Raw genomic sequence first — 20,254 nt, 5'->3', positions numbered from 1 at the left:
TAATATTTTTAATTTGTGCTTTTCATTACTTTGTGAAATAATTATATGAAGTTATAAACCTAGCTAAATAAAAAGTTTAATAACATTGTTAAGGATTTTGCATCAAATACACCTATTCTTCTGTATAGAGTTGGCTTTATAACTCATGATGATATCTAGTCTTGGTTACGTTCACCTAATTGCATGAAAAATTATTGTAAAACGTATACACGTGTATAAATTAGTTTAGCTGTAGACTAGACATATCATGATTTATGCAGCTGAGTTGATTAACATTAATTGTGTTTGAAAAAAAATATGTATATCGCATATCTGACACGTCATATGATAATAACCTATCCCGGATATTGTTTTTTTCCCATAATACATTGTGAATTTATTTGTAATTAACCCATTAAGTGAATTGGTGACCAATACCAATCCACATACATTGGTAAAAACCGATGAACCTATACACAAATAAAGGGAATATTCATAGTCCACATTCATAACAATCCAAGGATAATTAAAGAGTTAAGTCCCATTTTTTGTTTCAAGCTAAAACAAAAATTAAGTAAACAAGTATATATATATATATATTTGTCATACATGCTTACATCCTATCACCATTTTTACCTCATTCTCTCTTCATAATATCATCATTATAAATCTTAACTCTTCATTCATTTCACTTTTTCTCTCTATATAAACAAAATTTTGTACAAAATAAATATACATCCAAAATATGGCCAAAATACCAATCAAATTCAATAGGGTAGCAGCAGCCTTCGACGAGGCCGCCAAGTGGCATCGGCCGTGTGATAGTAGTAGCGGGAGTGAGTATTGGCCGGAGAGTGGGGCCGATCTCTCGGATCTCGTAAACTCGTTTATCGAGAAAGGTGATCATGGAATGGATCATAACTTTAAAATCGATATCGATGAGGTTGATATAAATGAGGATATTGGTAACGAGTCTTGCGATGCAAACTGGGTATCTGACAATGATGAAGATGATACACAAAGGAAGGAGATGTTACAAAGTTTGTTGTTAGAGTGTACAAGTAGTAGTAAAAAAAAGAGTACAAGACAAAAGATTTGGAATGAAATTGATGTTGCATTGAAATTATTTGGTGGTTTCAATGGTAACGTTAATGATGTTTCGAGAAGTAGCTTTAAACGTAGTTTAATGGCTCATCTTCGTGACAAAGGATTTGATGCTGGTAAGTTATTTTTTATATTTAATTTTTATGTTTTGTTTTTTTCGATTTTTATATATGTATTTTTTTTAATCATGAACGTTCATATAAATTGGGTAGGTGTAAAATTGAATTGAATTTTTTTTAACTGAAAATTTACTTTTATTTGCAATAAAATTCAATGTGCTAAAAATTTGATGCACATATAAATATAGAAGATGGAGTCTTTATGAAGCAAATATTAGACATAATGAGCTCATCTTTTATTTATGGTATGGTGTCCATAATGCAAATTTGTTTAATTAATTAAGTAATGTTCTATATATGGTATCAAAAGATTATTTTCAATGAATTGAAAAGTTGGTTACTCATAACAATTGATTTATCCTGAATTTCGCCTTCAATTTCTCCGATAAAACGTAGAATATTAATTAACGTAGCAATCGTTATTTTCATAGAATCTAATTTTGAAGTAAATGTCACATTGTACAAGTTTTTTTAAGTAATCTTGCAACAAATGATAGGTTTGCTAACAAAATTAATTGACACAGGGCTTTGCAAGTCCCGGTGGGAGAAAACCGGCCGATTCCCGGCTGGTACCTACGAGTACATAGACGTGAACGTAGGAAAAAGTCGATACATAGTCGAGGTATTCATGGCAGGAGAATTTGAGATAGCGCGACCTACAAGTCGTTACACCTCCCTAGTAGAAATGATCCCTTCAATATTGATCATAAAAAATACTCAAGTGCTTAAACAAATAACAAGGCTTATGAGTAATGCAATGAGGGAGTCATTAAAGCAAGCAAATATGTTAGTTGCACCTTGGAGGCGCAATGGCTACTTGCAAGCTAAGTACTTTAGCCCTTACAAGAGAACGACTAATCGTGATTCGAGTCTCAAGAATGTCGTCGAGAGGGATGAAGAGGTACTTGCCAAGAAGAGATCTTCGATTGGTTTCGAAGCTGATCAATTCCCTAGGGTTTCTTATTATTGCAGGGATGTTGATTTTGGTAACAAGGTTCATGGAATTAGAGTTGGACTATTGGCTTCTGTTCTTCAAGGGAAATGATAGTACGGAGTAATACTTAAGATTGATCAAGGTTGTATGTAAATTTAGTGATTTCAAAATTTTGATTAGTGATCAATTTTTCGGAAATTAGGTCAATTCGTTGCAACTACATTTAGTTGTATATTTTATATGTCCTAGAATTGAAATAGTTTTATCGTTATTTGTAATATATTGTATAATATCAATGAAAATTTAGTCCATATTTGATTACTTTATTAGCAGATGCTAGTAGTATAACCCCACAAGAGCTATAAGAAGTGGATGTCAACTACTCTATAGTTTATTTGTTAGTCTTGAAAGATGATACCCAACACTTAGATCGAATCCCTAAGAAGTTTGAGAAGAAGTGTTTAAGTATACACTATACATAGGTTAAGTTTTCCTTTTGAATTCTATTTTCATACTAAAAGAATATTCTCCATTTCATTTCCAGTTTAAAATAGTATTGTAACTAGATCATAATTTGTTTCCACTAAATTTTTTAAATGTTTATCAATCTATGTTAGGAGGTATTTTTAACTGACATGTCAAAATGGATAATGATGTCAAAAATATTCCCGAATGAATTTTGTTTAAAAAAGTCAAATTACTACACCATCTTTGTTTTTTAATTTTTTCAATGCATATTTTAACCATTAATTAACAGATTACTTAATTACTATAAAAAGTTATCTTCAAATACAAATTTGAAAACAATTTAACAAGTTTCTAATGATAAATTTTTGTTAATTACTTTTAATTACAATATTAGGTGTCGTTTGGTTGTCATGGGAATTTACTTCCCATAAAAATTTGTATTTCATGAGAATTAAATGCCTACAATGACAAATTGACAACACCTACACTAATAATAAACCTAAAATTTATATCAAAATAACGAAAATTACAATATTTGAGCTAGGTTCATTACTTACTGAACTTTTGTAAGCATATTCACGAGAATTTTGGCTCAATTATAGTGCATATTTCATTGACTTTCTTAATTTTCAGTCACTAGATTATTAAATTGAACTCGACAATATTTAACCCAATTTTATTAAGGCAGTCTAGATCAAAGTTGACTATTAGTCCAATTAAGACAATGACACAAATGTCCCTAGTTTGTTTTTACTTGTACTATTAATTGCCTGACGTAATAGCGTCAAACAATAATTGAGAGAAAAAAAATGAGCAGCTAAAGATGAAACATGATTTTTTGGATGGCGACATTATGAGCAAATATTTCCAAAAACAAAGCTGGTACAATAAGTCTCTCTTTCTTCCATCTCCTTACTCCGGTACAAGTCATTGTTAATAGACAAGTCGTGCAGCAGCGTGCACAACAGGTCAATAGTAGGTCGGGTCATACAAAGACAACTTATTTATTAAAACCTTCGTTAAGTTTAAAGTCCTTTTAAATGATCTTAACCTTGTGTCCATTGGATTACATACATAAAAGTAATATGAGTACTTCGTATAATATAGAGCCCCCAAACAATAGATACAAACTGTTTAAGTAGTCTGGTTTAGTAAAATTCATTTTAGATCAATAATTACATTGCATTAAGATACGGAAAACTATAGAAAGATACTTCGTAGAAAGTAGAGAGAAAAGTAGGCGATGGACTGAGGCCTGACTGTAACAATGAAGTAGAGAGAAAAGTAGGCGATGGACGTGAGGCCTGACTGTAACAATGAAGTAGAGAGAAAAGTAGGCGATGGACGTGAGGCCTGACTGTAACAATGAAGTAGAGAGAAAAACTTACTCTGTACTGGGAAAAAATATGAATGTTAACTTACCTAAAATTTGCCTACAAAAAGAAAATTGAACAAATTGTTACTCCGGATTAACATCAATTCAGAAAGAGGCAAAACGAAGATGGTAATGAGAAAGACAACAAATGTAGCAGAGTGAAAACAAGCACTAAATGTTTGCTGTATTAACTATTGTAACCACTAGTACAAACTACAAAGTATGGCAGTACATGCTACAGTTTTTCTTAAATCTTCACTAGAACAATTAGATAGAGAAATCAATCAGTTGAAAAATGGAAGAATGTAGTATCGTTTTAGTAGACAATTACCGTTACAATACAATCAGCTCAGTTAATGAAAAATTCAGATGAAGACTAGATAATACATTCACAGGCAACTTCCCTCACTTGCTGGAGATAACAACACAACAAGAAGCAGAGAAAAAACCTGCATTTCCTGCAATCATAGAACAAAGGGAGGCTAAGCCGATCTCCTGGGTGTGCTATCTTTGGTTCATGCCCCGGAATTTGCTCTTTCTATTTGACCATCCGCTTTAGGGTCCGTCTTAGAGTCAGAATCATGCTCCTCATCATGTGATGTCAAGCCTAGGCTCAAGTCCAATTCATTCAAATCTTGTCTTGCGGGTGTAGTTTGGTTTTCTTCAACATCCTGAAGACAGTCAAAGCCAAAATTCTATTGTCATCCAAAACTATATATTTAAGTTGATGAACCATATTCCATCTATCCCATGTTAATCTTACTAGTCAACTTTGTTTTTCATTGATTATGTGTACTTTAGACCATACTTTCAAAAATGTTTTGTACATCTTTTACTCACTTCTACTAATATAGATTGATATAGGCCAATTGTCAAGGTTAGATTATGAAGACTGCAAAAGTCAAAAGGAAGATTTGGTTGGACAACGTGAATAGACTACAATAATACTTAGCATTAGTTGGGAGGCACATACAAGATTTCAAGATAGATTATGGCCAGAATGAACAAGTTTATGGAAACTAATTTACCTGGTTCTCTTCCATAGGCACATCATTGATGTCAGGTTTTTCGGCATTACCATCACTCTTAGCCGCTTGCTCTCCTACATTTTCATCGCTTTCAGCAGGCTTAGCTTCATCATCATCATCAGAATTCTCTTCTGCTTCTTTTTTTTGTTCCTCTAGCACTGCAATCTGTCATAATGTTCAAAGCAAATAAAACTGTCAAAGTGTTTAGCAAAGATACGATTCATTTAGCTGAAGAAAAGGGGGGGTTGGGAAATGAGTGGTGGTGGAGTGACTTCATTGTTACCACAAACCAAGAATATTAAGGATCAAACTTATGTAACTATCATGCGCAAATTCTCCAAAAAAAAAAAATCAAAAGATACTTGGTTGTGCACATGTTTAATTAATCATTTTCAAATGCCCCACCAACTTTAAATGACACAGTTTAGGTTGATCAGCACATTTTAGAGTTCATAAACTACACACCAGTCAAAATTTTTTGACATAGACGACAAGTCAAAATTTTGGTTTTGAATAATGAACATCAAAACCAACCAGATAGGAGTAATACTGATGTGATTTTAGTATATTACAAGTATTTGCTCACGAAATCACCAACATATTATATATCCCAAAAGGCATGTAAATTTTAAAAACTCATGGAGCCATGGGTGGCAGAAATTAGTTCCTTTGGTTAATTAGCACACAAAGCTACGGGAAAGGAACATGTCTCAAGATAAGACCAGATATATTGAAACAGAATTTCGTCAGTCATCATTACCATAAAATTCACACTAAAGTCAAAAGATATGTGCATTTATGATCATAAAGGTGGATAAGAAGATAGCTACAATAGACAGAATTCACCTGCCTTACTTCCTTAGAAATAGAAACCCAAATACATTGCCAAAATTTAAGAATGACTGATTTTCCCAAAGTGTATATCAGAAACACAGAACCATTCTGCATTCCGAGATAGCACATCAAGCTATACTAACTCCGTCCCAAGGAGTAGGTTTAGCATAATGCATTGTCTCCCACAAAAGGACAAAGAAACACAATGAAAAACCAATTGATAGATGATACCCAGGGTGCTCTCTGCCTTACATCAAAGTCTCAAGCAAATTAACATTTACTAACTTGAATGAAATTGAATGATAGCACATACTTGCAGAGTTGCAGTGTTATCAAAGCCATCTCATAAAGACTGTGGTTCTCAACCTCCATCCAAATGGGAGGGTCATTAAACTACCACATCCCCTCAAACACAATAAACCAGTATAGAAAAAAGGTTATCAAAGCCATTTCAAAAAGACCTTTATCCTCAACCTCAATCCAAATGAGAGGGTCAATAAACTAGCACATAACCTCAAACACAATGTGAACTCCTAGGCCACGTAAAGGACCAGAACTCAAGAAAGACAACTAAAGACAGCAATAGTGGCAGTAGTTCATGGAATGAGACAATAGGTCACGTAATTGTAGAAGCTACTACATGTACTGATAAATATACTATGTGATCCACTACAACTAGGGAGAGAATCAATAGATTTATTTTCGGGAGCAATTCATCCTTCCTGAAGCCATGATTCTAAAATTTGACAATCACAATGAAATAAATGGCTCGAAACCACTATAACTATTCATGGAACCAATGTCGCCAAGGTCTGGAGAGGTCTATTAGTGGCCAAGGGAGCTGGAAGAATAATATAACAATAGCGGAAAAAAAAAAAAAAAAAAACACTCCACCCTTTGCCATAGAATATTTTACTTCCATCATCTTATACGACTCACAGTAATCTTGCCAATCCTGAGACATTCCATAACATACACATCAGTATCTTCTATAGGCTATATCAGAGGTAATACAAGCCCCAATCATCACGAGTTTTCAGTTTACATTAAACACTACTCTATCAGTAGCAAAACAAATACCAAGGCAGCACTTCTGACCTGTCAACTACTCAACTAAATATTGAGTAAATGACATTATGACAATCAACAATCAAACACCTCTACTTCCACAAGCTGCAATGCAAATTTAGCTCTCTCCAAGTCCTAGAAATTAAAGAATAATAAGGTAACTTAAAAGAAAGGAAATAAGACAATCTTTCGTTACCCGAATCCAACTTTACAAGGTATAGGACTGTTAAGGATTGCGGCTTCCCTATTGAATTATATGAAAGCATTGCTGTGGATTTAAACACAAGTAACAACAATAAACCCAAGAACCAAGAGAAAAACTAACAAACAATGCAATAGGTCTATCAATGATGTATATGAAATGTTGAGTTACAACACTCTAAAGATCACCCTTATCACACAAGAGTTCTATATCAAACCCTAATCACCTAATCCGATCTTCTAACTGAATACTACACCGTGTCTGTCCAAACAATCAAATTTTGGCTTTGTCCACTGTTACAACTTTTATTTTCTCTCATGACATACATTTATATTCAACTAGAAAGCAACCTAATCCAACTCTAGGTTAACGCCGAATCACATAACTCCAAATTTTCGCAATGTAGATTTGTAGTAGACCATCTAGTTTCCTGCATAAAATTCCAAATTTCGCATTGTAGATTTACTACATGCTCCAGCTAACATTTGCATACTCAAGCAGCCAAACTCCAAGATACAACAGCCAACAGGCTTCAAAAATCACAACCCAATAGACCCATCATAATTCAGGACATCATCCTCAACAAGGGATCTATGCATATAAGCACATACAGCTAGTATTACTTCATTAGTACAATCACAAATTCATCACATTTTTTCTAATGCTGTCAGAAATTAACTCAATGCCAGGGGAAAGGGAAATTTCGGACACAAAACTTCCAACATTATTGTCCACATAACAGAATTCTTATAATCTTCTTTCTAACCTTCAAGGTGCAACCTACTCATGAAAAAAGGGGGCTACAAAACAACTGGAAAAAAAAAGGTATCAAGACCAACTTAAGAGGACAATTGTACAGCACCATATATCCACATAAACCCTTAATAATCTTGATCGTCAGCATAACTTAACAGGGGATGAACACTCGTTGAACCATAAAGATCTCCCTTTGTTTATCAACTCTACTCATCTATTCCCAGTGCCCTCTCCTCACCATCGCCCCTCTAATTTCTCAAAAGAAATTCAGACCAAAGGATAAAAGCACAAGCACTCAGCAGGATTATCCAAGTGCAAACATACTTGGAAATACAGTATTGAGTTACTTCCAGTGACCAAAAAAGAGAGCAATAACAAAAAAATCTTCCAACAATACAAGTTCCTAGGTCTTTGCAAACAAAGAATAACAAAGTACAACAACTGGCCCACAAACTGATGCTTTGCAATTAGAAAAGTCCTTCCATCATATATCGAATAACCATGACCACTAAAAACATAATTAAAGATTCAATTCCAAATATAGTAATGATAAAATGTTCAAAATTTCTGGATTTATTTGTTGGATGTTAGAAGACAGATATGATCACATTAATTTCAGGATTCAGCCTGGTTTATACTTTTTTAAGTAGGGTATGACCTCATCAAAAGCACATGCTATTATACTAATAAATTGACACCCTGACCCCTGTGATAAGTTGAATACCTCAAAGTACATTAAAAACTTTTAAACAAGAGGCTATCTTACACAATCTATAATATTGCCAAGTGTCAGCCAAATATATATACTCCTACCTTAGTCCTTAAAAGACATATTCTACAATACAAAAGTATACTTCAAAGTTCAAACCAGTCACCTTCCTAGCTTCTAAATACTACAAAGAAACCAAATATTCATCAAGTTGCACTAAACCCTGAATCTTCTTTATAGCTACATTGATCCCTTCTTTGCCAATCAAAGAAAGATACCGAATTCCATCCATCCGAAACGACATTAGTCGTCTGCCTGGTTTTCTTTCCTTTATCAAATCAAATCCACAAGCTCAAATCAAATCTACCTCTAAGAATTAAGAATTTGAAGCATTGGCGACCAGATAATTTTGCTGGGAAAAAAAAAAAAAAAAAAAAAGAAAAGAAAGATCGCAGCTTGTGACAAGAACAAATTGAAAGAACCCCACCTCAAAACAACAGCATATATTGCAATTAATGCATTAAAAATTACCCTAATTTTCCAAAAGTTAAGGGCACTATCCCCAATAAAGTTTCCCCCAAAATTCAAGCCAAAAACCCACCTCAATTCATCAACTTCAGGTACAATTAAAGCAATTTAAAACACCCAAATTTCCAAAAAATTATACTGTAAAACAAAATACTTAACCATTCTCTCAAAAAAGATCTGCAAGTAAAAATCAAGACAAAAATTCAACCCATGCCCACCTCAATTCATCAGCAGAAATTTCCATAAAATCAATCAATTAAGCTATAAAAATCAAATATGTAACAACCCACAAACAGAAAAAGGAGAAAAATTACCGGAATATACTTGAATTTTCTTCTGGGAGGCTCCTCAGAAACGACGTCGTCAACAGTAGAAGTGTCCTTACTTCCATTAGCAACACCACCACCACCATTAACATCACTATTACTAATCTTAGAATTACTATTACTATTATTATTATCATTCGAATTAGAATTCTCCTTATTAACAGGGGCCCACTTGTAAAGACGAAGATGTGACCCACTGTTACCATTACTGCCATTAACGGCGCCATTAGAGGATGAATGATGATGAATACTACTACTATGATGATGATGGTGATTTGAATTTGAGGAAGAAGATGAAGAAGAAGGGGGTATTGGGACCCACTCTTTCTTCCATTTTCTAACGGGTCCGTTAAAGACGGTGGTTGTGCCGTAACGGCTAGAAGATCGGCCTAATCGAGCTCCGACTCCCTCCATTAATAGCGGTTTTGTGGATCGACGGCGGATTTAATGGTGGGGTTTTCGCCGGAAAATAGAAAAGAAAACAGGCGCAACTCTTTTGGTTTCTTTTGGTTGTTACTTAGTTTCTCTCTCCTCTTTTTACGGTGGTTTGTTCATGAAGGGATCACGGGTTTCGCATGTGTAAATTTTTTCATATAGTCATACACTCATACGCATGAAATTGAGTCTGTGTTATGGGCCGGACCAAAAATATATAATTCCTATGTTCTTTTTTATTTGACTTATTTCTTCTTTTATTACGCTTGTCAATATAAAACTTAAACGATCAATAATTTTAATTCTTCATAAGTAAAAATTATAAAGTTATATATTATAATAATACTTAGGGGTCGTTTGATTCGCACGGGGTAATCGGAAAGGAATGAACAAAGGGAAAGAATCGGAATGGAATGAAAAACCCCCAATTTTGCTATGTTGTTTGTTTTGAATAACAAAGGGAAATAAGCTACCACTTCCACCACCACACAAGACCTATTATCTACCTTCTCCAGCCACCATCCAGTCACCATACCACTAACCGCCCCTCCCCCACCACTCGCCACCCCGCTTTCGCCATTCCCGCCCATCGCCGGAGCTCCCTCATCCCACGCCGGCGATCCCCTCCCCCGAAAAACTCCCTCACTCCCGCAAAAACCCTTAAAACTCACCCCCTTCCTCATAAAACAGCCGGTCGGCCCTCCTCCCACCCTTGAAACCCTAGCTGTTATTCACAAGGTCGAAAGCTCACAAATTATGCGACTCACAATTTAACAAAGTCGAAAGCTCACAAATTATGCTACTCATAATTTCACAAAGTCAAAAACTCACAAATTATGCTATTGTATTCATTTTTTTACAAGAAAACAATGTTGTTTGTATATCAGTTTCACAAATTATGCTAGCTGCTAGGGTTTCGAGGGTGGGAGGAGGGTCGGCCGGCTGTTTTACGAGGAAGGGGGTGAGTTTTAAGGGTTTTTGCGGGAGTGGGAGAGTATTTCGGGGGAGGGGATCGCCGGCGCGGGACGAGGGAGCTCCGACGAGGGGACGGTGGAGGTGCGGCGATGGTGGCTGGGTGGTGGGGATAAGGTAGGATGGTGGTGGCCGGTTTGGACATGGTGGTGTTGTGGTGGCTAAGGAAAGGGAATGGAAAAACCAGGGGGGTGGGGAATGAAGTTGGAAGGATTTGGGGTAATGGAGAGGGTAAAGGGAATGGGAAAAAATGCCAAACAAACAACAACAAAGGGAATCAGGACATTTGATTCCCAATTCCTTTGATGAATACCCCCAACCAAACAGCCCCTTATTGAGACGAATTCAATAAGATCCCACATGAATATGTTTTTCCTTACATATTATTCACAAAAGACGGTCAAAGAAGGAGTGGTGAATAGTGTAAAAGTCAAAACGGGTCGAGTTAAAAAAACGGAGGAAGTATTTTTTTAAAATGCAACACTTCGACCAGCACAAAATTTTATGCAGTTGAGTTTAATTTGTTAAATAATGTGTAAGTGAGTTAGTGGGGTTTGTTGGAGAATTAAAAAGTGGATAGCTAGTTAGGTATATAAAAGAAGAGCATTACTCAAAAAAATAAATGTAAGTGAGGTAGGAATGAGGATTATGTGAATAGAGAGATGCGGAGTAGTGTAGAGTGTTTCAATTTTAAGGAAGCGTTGCAATTAAAAATAAAACAGTCACTTATAAGAAGTGTTGCAATTGAAAAACAAAAGGAGTAATTTAGAGTTGTCAAATCTAATCTACAATTGGTTAGGTCGTGTCTAATCGTACCGATACTAGTTAACTCTTTATAAAAATACACTTGTTTGAAACTTTCCATGCTTAAGAGTTGGGGGTTTGGAACATAATTATTATGTATCAATGCCCTAATTTAAAGGTCAAAGACTCAAAACCCATCATGCTAGGGTAGTGGGGCACAACCCGTAATACATGATTAAGATACTCTGTATATAAAAATGAGATCCCGAGCATTGTTTAAGAGAGTTTTAAGGTTTTCCTATCAAAGGTTGTGTACAACGGAATTCTTTTTTAATGCGTTTAAAAAATATCAAATTCATGTAAATAGTATTGTTACTATATGTGAGTCTCTTTGATTTACCTTAGGAGACATGAACTAACCATTAATATTCAAAAATGCATTATGGGGGAAACCAGGTATGAGAAGAGGGTAGGGATCATAGAATGCATGTCCACTAATAAAAGAGCACCATATCATCTAATACTTTAAAAGCGTATGTTACTACTAGCTTAAACAAAGGTCAATGTAACACTAGAATAACACGATTCTTACACCAAAGTCCAGAGTTCTAATAACACAAGGCCTACACATAACGCTATGTGAGTGTGCTCGTCGCTCCAATGGGTCACCATGCTTGGCTAACTACAAAGGGTCAAGGAACCACACTTACACCATATATGATATATGGGCTAAACTACCCAAAAACCACCCATTATTAGGATGAAGCGTTCAAGTTAACCTAGCCCATTAAACAAAAGCATCCCTCATGAAATCGTCGAATATAAACATGAGCATGTATCCCTCATCATTCACTTCTCTCTCTCAACCCTAATAGCCGCCAACTTCAAGCTCCAGTCATAAATTTTATGAACAAAGATTCAATTTTTCTCTCTGTTTTCTTCAAGATCATCTGGGTTTTTGATTTTATTTCATTTGCTTTTATACCCATAAAATTAAAAAATCTATCTTTTTCAAATTTTCTGTAAACTTTAAAGAAAGATTCATTGTTTTCCTCTATTCTTCTTCAAGATTATGTATTCTGGGTTTTTTTTTTTTTTATTTAATTTCAATTGATTTATACCCATTAAACTTTATATCAATATTGAGCTGCATTGTACCAAGAGAAGAGTTTAAAATGAATACTCTAACAATCTCTTGATTTGCCAAAATGGCTGTAGCAATATAAATTAGAAGCTATCTGGCCGTTTGTTGTTAATTTAATCAACGTTACTGCTTACCGAGCTTCTTAAATTTTTAATTTCTCTTAATCTTACTATAGTTTTTTTAATGTTGATTAATTATTATCAATCATAATGTTTTTTTATAAAATTGGGATTGAGAAGGGAGAGAAGAGGAGATGGCATAAAAAAAAGCCATTTTAAGAGACCCTTCTCGTCACATTAATTAATTTATTTGTGACACTTTCCAGGCATTGCTGCGCTCATTTTCCAGCTGCTATGCGTCTATAAGTGCCTACATTTTTTTTTATTAATTTGGAACATTAATTTTGGCTGAAATATTATAGTGTGGATTTTTTTTTCTCTTTTCTTAGTGAATTGGGATTTAAATTAACTTAAAAAGGGTGGAACTTGAATTGATTAATTTGTGAAATTGATTTTTGTGGGAAAATTCGATTGAATCAAGAACTGCAATTAAGACTGACTTTTCGTAGTTGATTGGTTTTGGACAAACGAGAATTAGGGTTTAAGGAGACCTTATTAATGGATTGATCAAATGAGATGACAGAGTAAAGAGGAAATAATACCAATCAAACTAAGAAAAGAGCTATAGAGTGATAAATCTGATATTAGTTAGACCTGTATTCTAACCTCTGTGATTGAGAACGGATGACTCTGTGCTCGAATAAAGTATTGAAACGAGTTTTGACACGATCAATACTCCCTTTTTTTTCAAGTGCATTGGTGTCAAAGCTCAAAAGTGATATGAATGGAGTATAAACTTGATTCATATAGTGCATGGTTTGAAGCTTATGATCTCTATACTTCATCTTCTAACAATGGATTTAGTAATTGATTAATTGTAATGACATGTGGGTATGATTACAAAGGGTAAGGCATGATATCGAGCTATCTAAGTATATATACATTCTGTAAAGCTCAATTCAGTGCCTGCTTTAGATGTGTATATGTTTTACGTGAGATGATGGTGAACGAAAACAACCAGATTAGTACAGAATAAAATTTTCACAACAAGAGTAGTTGTGACCTAATCAAACATTATAAACAAGCATAGAAACATAAAGAACGATCACTATTACAACAACTATGATCCGAGGAACTTGTATTTTCAGATTTTGAGAGACTGAAATGTACATTACAGGTGCCTCACAATTTGCTCAAGAATTGCTCCCATCAAAATTGGTGTTAAAATGGGATACAGAAAAAGGAAAACATTACATTGTCATTTGTCATATTCATCAGAAAAACAGGATAAATGCGGATCTAAGCCAAATTATGGCGAACTTTTGTGTTTTGGTTTGTTATTCTTTAGCTTTTCGTAATCATTCTTTTGCAGCAACAGGTTCTCCCTCTTGGAAATAATCATGCCTGAAATTTCAATTAAATACAAGTTAACACTGACCTTAAAAAGAATAACTAGCAAGGTGGGTGACCAAGTTCTTTAAATATCGAGGGAAAAACGTGTCCCCAAAACCTTCTAGTAAGTGCATGAATGAACATTTGACATCCCATTTGAAATATGATATGCTAGGCTCATTGCCATTGTTGTTCAAAGACGTGATACAACTTAAATTCATAATTTAAAGAAGGGAGAGTAGACTTACTTGATCTTTCGGGAAAGTTGGTAGAGACCAGTTCCAGCCATAGCCACGTTTACACTGAAAAGATTCCAATTTTTCTGTACCCAGGAGTAAATGATCAAGAACAAGGTAAGAGAAACTCGGAACAATTTCACAGACTGGTCTGAAGAGAGAAAACTTCATCTGATTTAGCTTCCAGCATAAATTAAGCATGGAACAAGATCAAGGGCAGAATTCAACCTATCTCCTTCCAACCAATTTTCAACCACTTTCAAATGAAGAGAGAAAACTCTATGCAATTTAATACACACGAAACAAAAAAGATTTGAGTAGCAATGATCAACTGAATGAAGGGTTAGCTTTAGTCATGTGCCATTTGACTAGTTTGAGCTGGGGATTCCAAATTTGTTTTGATTATACTATAGCCTCATAGGCCACTACCACATGCATTGAGATAAAATTACACATAATGCGGGATTAAGTATAAACAAGAAGCCCGCCAATATCCTCAGCATATGAACAGCATCCATACGTCAAAATTAAATGCAAAGAAGTGCCAAGTTTAGATATAATCAAAAGATAAAGTGGAGCCTCACAACTTCAAATCAAAGCTTGGCATCAAGCTGCAACAATTTTTGTGATATTGGAAGCAGTACGTCATGAAAACAGAGAAAAAGATTTTTGGTATTTCTTCAGCAACATGGAGCCCCCACAATGGTAATATGGTATACACAGAGCAGGATTTAACAGCCGATGGCATCTCAAAACAAATCTTAATACATACAAAAAATTAAGCCCAATAGAAAATTATGCCAAAACATCTGAACCATTGCGACTGTATATGGATGCATTAGAAAGGTCCATCCCTCCCCGTCAGCACCAAAAAAGGCTACTTCTATGGAATATATCGGGGCAACATAAAACAAAGTCACTCACACCTCCAATCAAGGAAAAATTTCAATTGATCACCAAAAAGATCATATTGGGTCATAGCCTCATTGCGGTAAGCATTTCACCATCAACCTCGGGCTGCAATAGTAAGGTACTGAGGTAGGCTGAATTTTTTTTAAGCATTTAGGCAATCTACAAACGTATACTAACTGTATATGTGAATATAGCACAATTAGAACTTGCAACCAAAGTCTATCAAAGGAGTGGATTCTAAAAAGTTTTGCAGGCGTCTAAAAGACAACAAAAAGACTACAGTAACCAGTATAAATCGTTATGAATATAGCAGCTTAGCAAGCCTTCAAACGCTAAGAAAAGAAAGACTACTACCAAAAAACAAGAACTATATCAGGAGTTGTGTATCTACATATAGTGTTTGAAGAAAGTCTAATGTAAATAATATTGCACTAAGGAAGCTAAATCCTAACTATTTACAAACTATAGAATAAAATAAACTACTAATAGACACAATCACTAAGAAATTTTTACACGTAGCCGTAAAAGAGATAAAAGAAACTCACAGGAGTAATTACAGTACTGTAGCGAGACCATATGATTCCAGTGGCTGTGACCGCTGAGCAGGACAAGGAAAAGGACATCAGGAAAACAAAAAGTTTAAGGAGCAACAGAGTTTAGCCAAAAAACCTGCCTGGGAGAGAAGGAGAGGGGGGACTATTCATATAAAAAATGTAGTGCAGAATGCCTGGCTGCTGATAGTATCAGCCATAGACACATACCTATTTGCTGAGGATATGAAATATTCTCCGGTGGTTTGGCAAAGTCAGCAATATTGGCTATACTAATGCCCCATTTGAAAGTTGGAGCCCAAAAATGAACTGCAATGGGAAATAAGTCATTGGATGAGTCCGTGGACGCTAATCATAAAAAGTAGCAAGAAACATGAAAAATTAATCACATTCTTGCTATCATGTCCCTGGTTTAATATATTACGACCGAGCATATGAGTCTATTTCTAGTCAGAATCTGTACTCAAAGATTTATGACGCATCAAATTTTATATAGAAGTCCAGCTTCAGAAAATCCTATTGACACATGTAGTTCAAGCTTCCAGATACCCTCAACCGATGTCCATAGGCTCACACCTAAAGGCATGTTTTATTTCTCATCCATCAACACACTACAAAAAGAGCGTAAAAAGAGCTTCTGTTTATCAATTTGCTATACTCTATTTGGAGATGATTGTAACTGTGATACAATTTGAGCTAGTGCTATGACAACTAAAACTAGAAGGAGAGAATCAAAAGATAGAGCATCCTCAAATTGGGTTTCACACTTATTCAGCACAAATGCTTCTTTGACAAGGATCCTTGGCTACGTCTATCTTAATTCTTAAACATCAACACTATATGCTATAATCATAATTATTAACCAAACAATCACCCATAAGTACAAACACAAACTGCACCATCTAAGCTGCCATATGCTCCAATTCCAATACAAATTAGTAAATTACCCCCACAAAATTAAACAATCCACCATCTATATTAATCACGCTCTTCATATCACCTCAAGCATCCGTGTTGGATACTCAACACTCTAATTTGGAACTTTGCACAATGCACTTCATAATAAACAAAAGCTTGCAAGATTATCATTATATGGTCAAGTATGACACCTACACATGTACCCGTATTTGACACTAGTAGCGATATGAGCATGCCTAATTGAAGTAATGACAGTTTCACACATAATCCCAATCTCCACCATAGCCATTCAGGCAATTCAGCAATCCTTTGTATAATCAATCCACACCGAGCCACCAACCAAATGAAACAGAACCACATTGAATTATGATCTAAGCTTCCCAACACTCCAGAATTTTCATAAATCAAAATTAAGCTCAAGAATCCCTACATTACCCATCAAAGTCCCTTTTTTCAAGGTCAATTACATTTCATTAAAAAAATACAGCTAATTTAATCGGAAACCATTAACAACTGAAAGTACAGTTCAACTGAACATATTAATTTTCAACAACTACCCCTTTTTTTTTTTTTTTACAGGGAAACACATCAACCTTATAATCAATGTCTAAACTTTCGGGACAAAAATTTCATCCAAAGTTCTTATAATATCAATCACACCAAACAAAATTAGGGAAATCAGGAAAAATCAATAACATCGCAAATCTAAATTGGGGAAACCAAAAGCATAAAATATAAAAATTGAATCTTTATTTTTCAATTGCAAGAAGAAAAGAGGGTTACTGGTTTTGGGGCCGGCAGGATGGTTCCATAAAGCTTGAAGCTTTGAAGTCGCCATGAATTCTCTTCAACTTTCACTCTCCTCAAATTCGATTCTCACTCCTCAATGTTTTCGGTGTCTGGGTTTGAGAAGAAGGTCAAAAGAGAGCGGTTCGGCTGTAAAAATTCTCTGGTTGCATCACTGTTCTTATGTTCTCATGTCCAATACAATTTGTGCACCTCGTGGGCCCTACTGTCCATTTTCATCAAGCATACGCATTCTCATCCATTGATTAATCTTTTTTTTTTTTTTTAAATTATAGGGTAGAGACTAAAAGAATTTTTTTAAAAAATATAGAGTATAATTAGCGGGGTTAATTAATTGTTAGTTGGAGAGGAAATAATAATATAAAATAAAATGTAAGTGGGTTTGGTAGGAGGGAAAAATATAAAAATAGTTTTAGGTTCTTATCAAATAAGGAAATGTTGCAATTATTTTGAAATGAATAAAAAAAAAATGTGTTACGATTGTTACAAAACGAAGAGAGTAATATCGAAACATAAATAAGCTGAAACTTGTAAACAACTCATTTAGGTTTAAATAAGGATTCCAATGAATAGCTCATGAACTAACTTAGTCAAGGTTTGATCATTAGTTCATTATTAAACAAACAAACTTGAACAAAATTTCAAGTTCATTTACTGTAGTAAACAAGCCTAATTGCGTTTTGAGTTTTTGACCTGGGTGATACCCTGAATTATTGCATCAATGCCATAATTCCAATCTTATTATGACTAATTAGTGGTCAAAATTGGTTCCAAACAATCTTGTATAATCTCGAGGTATGTCCATCACTACTTGAGTTTTTGAATTCAAGTTTCAAACTCTTTGAAAATGACTCGATTTTGTGCATAGCCCTTCAATCTAGCTTTCGTATACTATTTTCGGGTTTCACAACCCACAATGAGGTTTTTCACATGCTTTTCAAGGGGAGTTAGGGGAGGCCTATAATGACTGAAATGATCTAATTCATGTCCAACATATAATTTTACGCTCTGGTCAATACGTAAATTTATCGTATATCTTTACATTAATACAAAGATGAAAAAACCAATATTATATCTAACTAAACAAGGCGCTTTTAGACCCTATTCCCAAATGTAGTATGTAGCCCGTAGACATGTGAACTGCAATTCGTCGTTCGCAAATTACAGGGTGACGCTCCCATTTTCACGTGAATTGACTATTTTGCCCTTGAGTGTTTTATTTCCATTTAAGGCTCCACCATGAGTCACTTTAGTTACTAAGATGTTAAATATTATTCCCGAGACCCCACTTGTTTCGGGGTTTTCTGTGTCCTGCGGGAGAGTTACAATACCGAGACTGGAACCGGACGCCTGTACCTGCAAAACAACGGAGACTCCTGGTGGTGGGAGCTCCGCCTCCAACGGTCAAGTTAGTACTTGATTAAGGAGTAATTAATGCGGAAATTAAAGTGATTGGATCTCTCTAGGTGAGAGTGTTTAATGTGAGTTTTTAGCGTAATCTGCTTCGTTAGCGTGATCAGCCTATTATCTCTGTAATTAATGTGTTTTTCTGTCCTCCCCCCTTAATGAGGATTAAGGGAGGTATTTATAACCTTGGGAAACGTGCCAATCCTAGGTTTAGGTTAACCTAGGGCTGATTGGGCTTCCCTCGGAAGTTGGGCCTGGGTGGCCGGTTTCTCCATTAGGCATGGAGTATGCCACGTGTCATGACATAATAGGTCCAAGGTGGACGAATAAGCGCGTGCCACGTGGCAAGCCCTGACAGTTCCAACTGGGGGACACTTGGCAGGACCTGATTGGCCCACGTGGCGCATTCCGATTGGTAGGAGCAAAATCCCCTAATCATTTTCCCCTCACAGGTGGCACGTGACTGGTCACGTGTTACCTGTGACAGGTGCCGCACTGTAACAGGCGACGACCTGCTACAGGTGTCAGTCGGCGAAAGGCCGAGAGATTTTCCCGCCCAAATTTTGAATTCTGAAAGTGACCCTTCGCCTTCTCACTTCGCCTATATAAGGGAGAGTTGTCTTGAGTCATTTTCACACTTGAGAACTTTGTGAGAGAACATTCGGACCCCTGAACTTGCTCTGACATTTTGGACCTTTTCTGCCTACCGCCTGTTCTGACAAGCCGACTGCACAGGATTTTCAGCACTTCATCAATCGTTACTCGTTCAGGTAACTGTCGGTTCTCTTACTCTTAATTTTCTTTTTATTTTTTGAAATGGCACCACGGAAGCACACGACACGACCTAGGTCAGTGATCAGCCGGTCACCGGGGACGACTGAATCTAGGACTAGGAGTGCCGCCTGCCCTTTTCCGGACCCATCTTTGCCCTTTATACAAAGTCCGACTGTATCTGTGTCTATGCAGATCAGGATGGCCAGAACGAAAAAGACTGCTAGGATCTCAAATTCAGACGGCTCCTCCAACAGGGTGCCGATTAGTGAAACATCTGACCAGGCGCCAGATGTGGAAGTGAAACAAGGCGGCCTGAAAGCCGTCAATTCTGAGGGAGGAGTCATAGTGACCCCTTCCCATTTAACAGTTAACAATTCTGCTCCTTTTCAAAGAGAGGAGGCGGGCCCCTCCGGGAGAGGGGAGGAGTCGTCCTCTTCGGACTCGTCAGAGGGCGACTCCGAGTCTAGCTCTTC

At 35.8% G+C, this 20,254-nt stretch overlaps 3 protein-coding genes across 3 annotated transcripts; 1 reads left to right on the top strand and 2 right to left on the bottom strand.

Annotated features, from left to right (window-relative positions):
* Window positions 1-642: 642 nt before the first annotated feature.
* Window positions 643-2,437, top strand: LOC110687101. Its single transcript, XM_021863722.1, has 2 exons — window positions 643-1,199; window positions 1,727-2,437. Exons 1-2 carry the CDS (start codon window positions 725-727, stop codon window positions 2,245-2,247), a joined length of 996 nt encoding a protein of 331 aa, XP_021719414.1. The 5' UTR covers window positions 643-724; the 3' UTR covers window positions 2,248-2,437.
* Window positions 2,438-4,130: 1,693 nt separating this feature from the next.
* LOC110687433 (uncharacterized protein DDB_G0287625-like) lies at window positions 4,131-10,035 on the bottom strand. Its single transcript, XM_021864080.1, has 3 exons — window positions 9,419-10,035; window positions 5,008-5,172; window positions 4,131-4,650 (listed from the first exon to the last, which is right to left on the bottom strand). The coding sequence occupies exons 1-3, from the start codon at window positions 9,842-9,844 to the stop codon at window positions 4,495-4,497; spliced, it is 747 nt and encodes a 248-aa protein (XP_021719772.1). The 5' UTR covers window positions 9,845-10,035; the 3' UTR covers window positions 4,131-4,494.
* A 3,808-nt stretch (window positions 10,036-13,843) lies between these two features.
* On the bottom strand, window positions 13,844-17,761 carry LOC110687432 (mitochondrial pyruvate carrier 4). Its single transcript, XM_021864079.1, has 5 exons — window positions 17,577-17,761; window positions 16,086-16,184; window positions 15,870-15,922; window positions 14,425-14,498; window positions 13,844-14,188 (listed from the first exon to the last, which is right to left on the bottom strand). Exons 1-5 carry the CDS (start codon window positions 17,629-17,631, stop codon window positions 14,143-14,145), a joined length of 327 nt encoding a protein of 108 aa, XP_021719771.1. The 5' UTR covers window positions 17,632-17,761; the 3' UTR covers window positions 13,844-14,142.
* Window positions 17,762-20,254: the final 2,493 nt, after the last annotated feature.

This window comes from Chenopodium quinoa, unplaced genomic scaffold (genome assembly GCF_001683475.1).
Source record: "Chenopodium quinoa cultivar QQ74 unplaced genomic scaffold, ASM168347v1, whole genome shotgun sequence".
NCBI lineage: Eukaryota > Viridiplantae > Streptophyta > Magnoliopsida > Caryophyllales > Amaranthaceae > Chenopodium > Chenopodium quinoa.
This window is presented reverse-complemented; position numbering and strand designations above follow the sequence as displayed.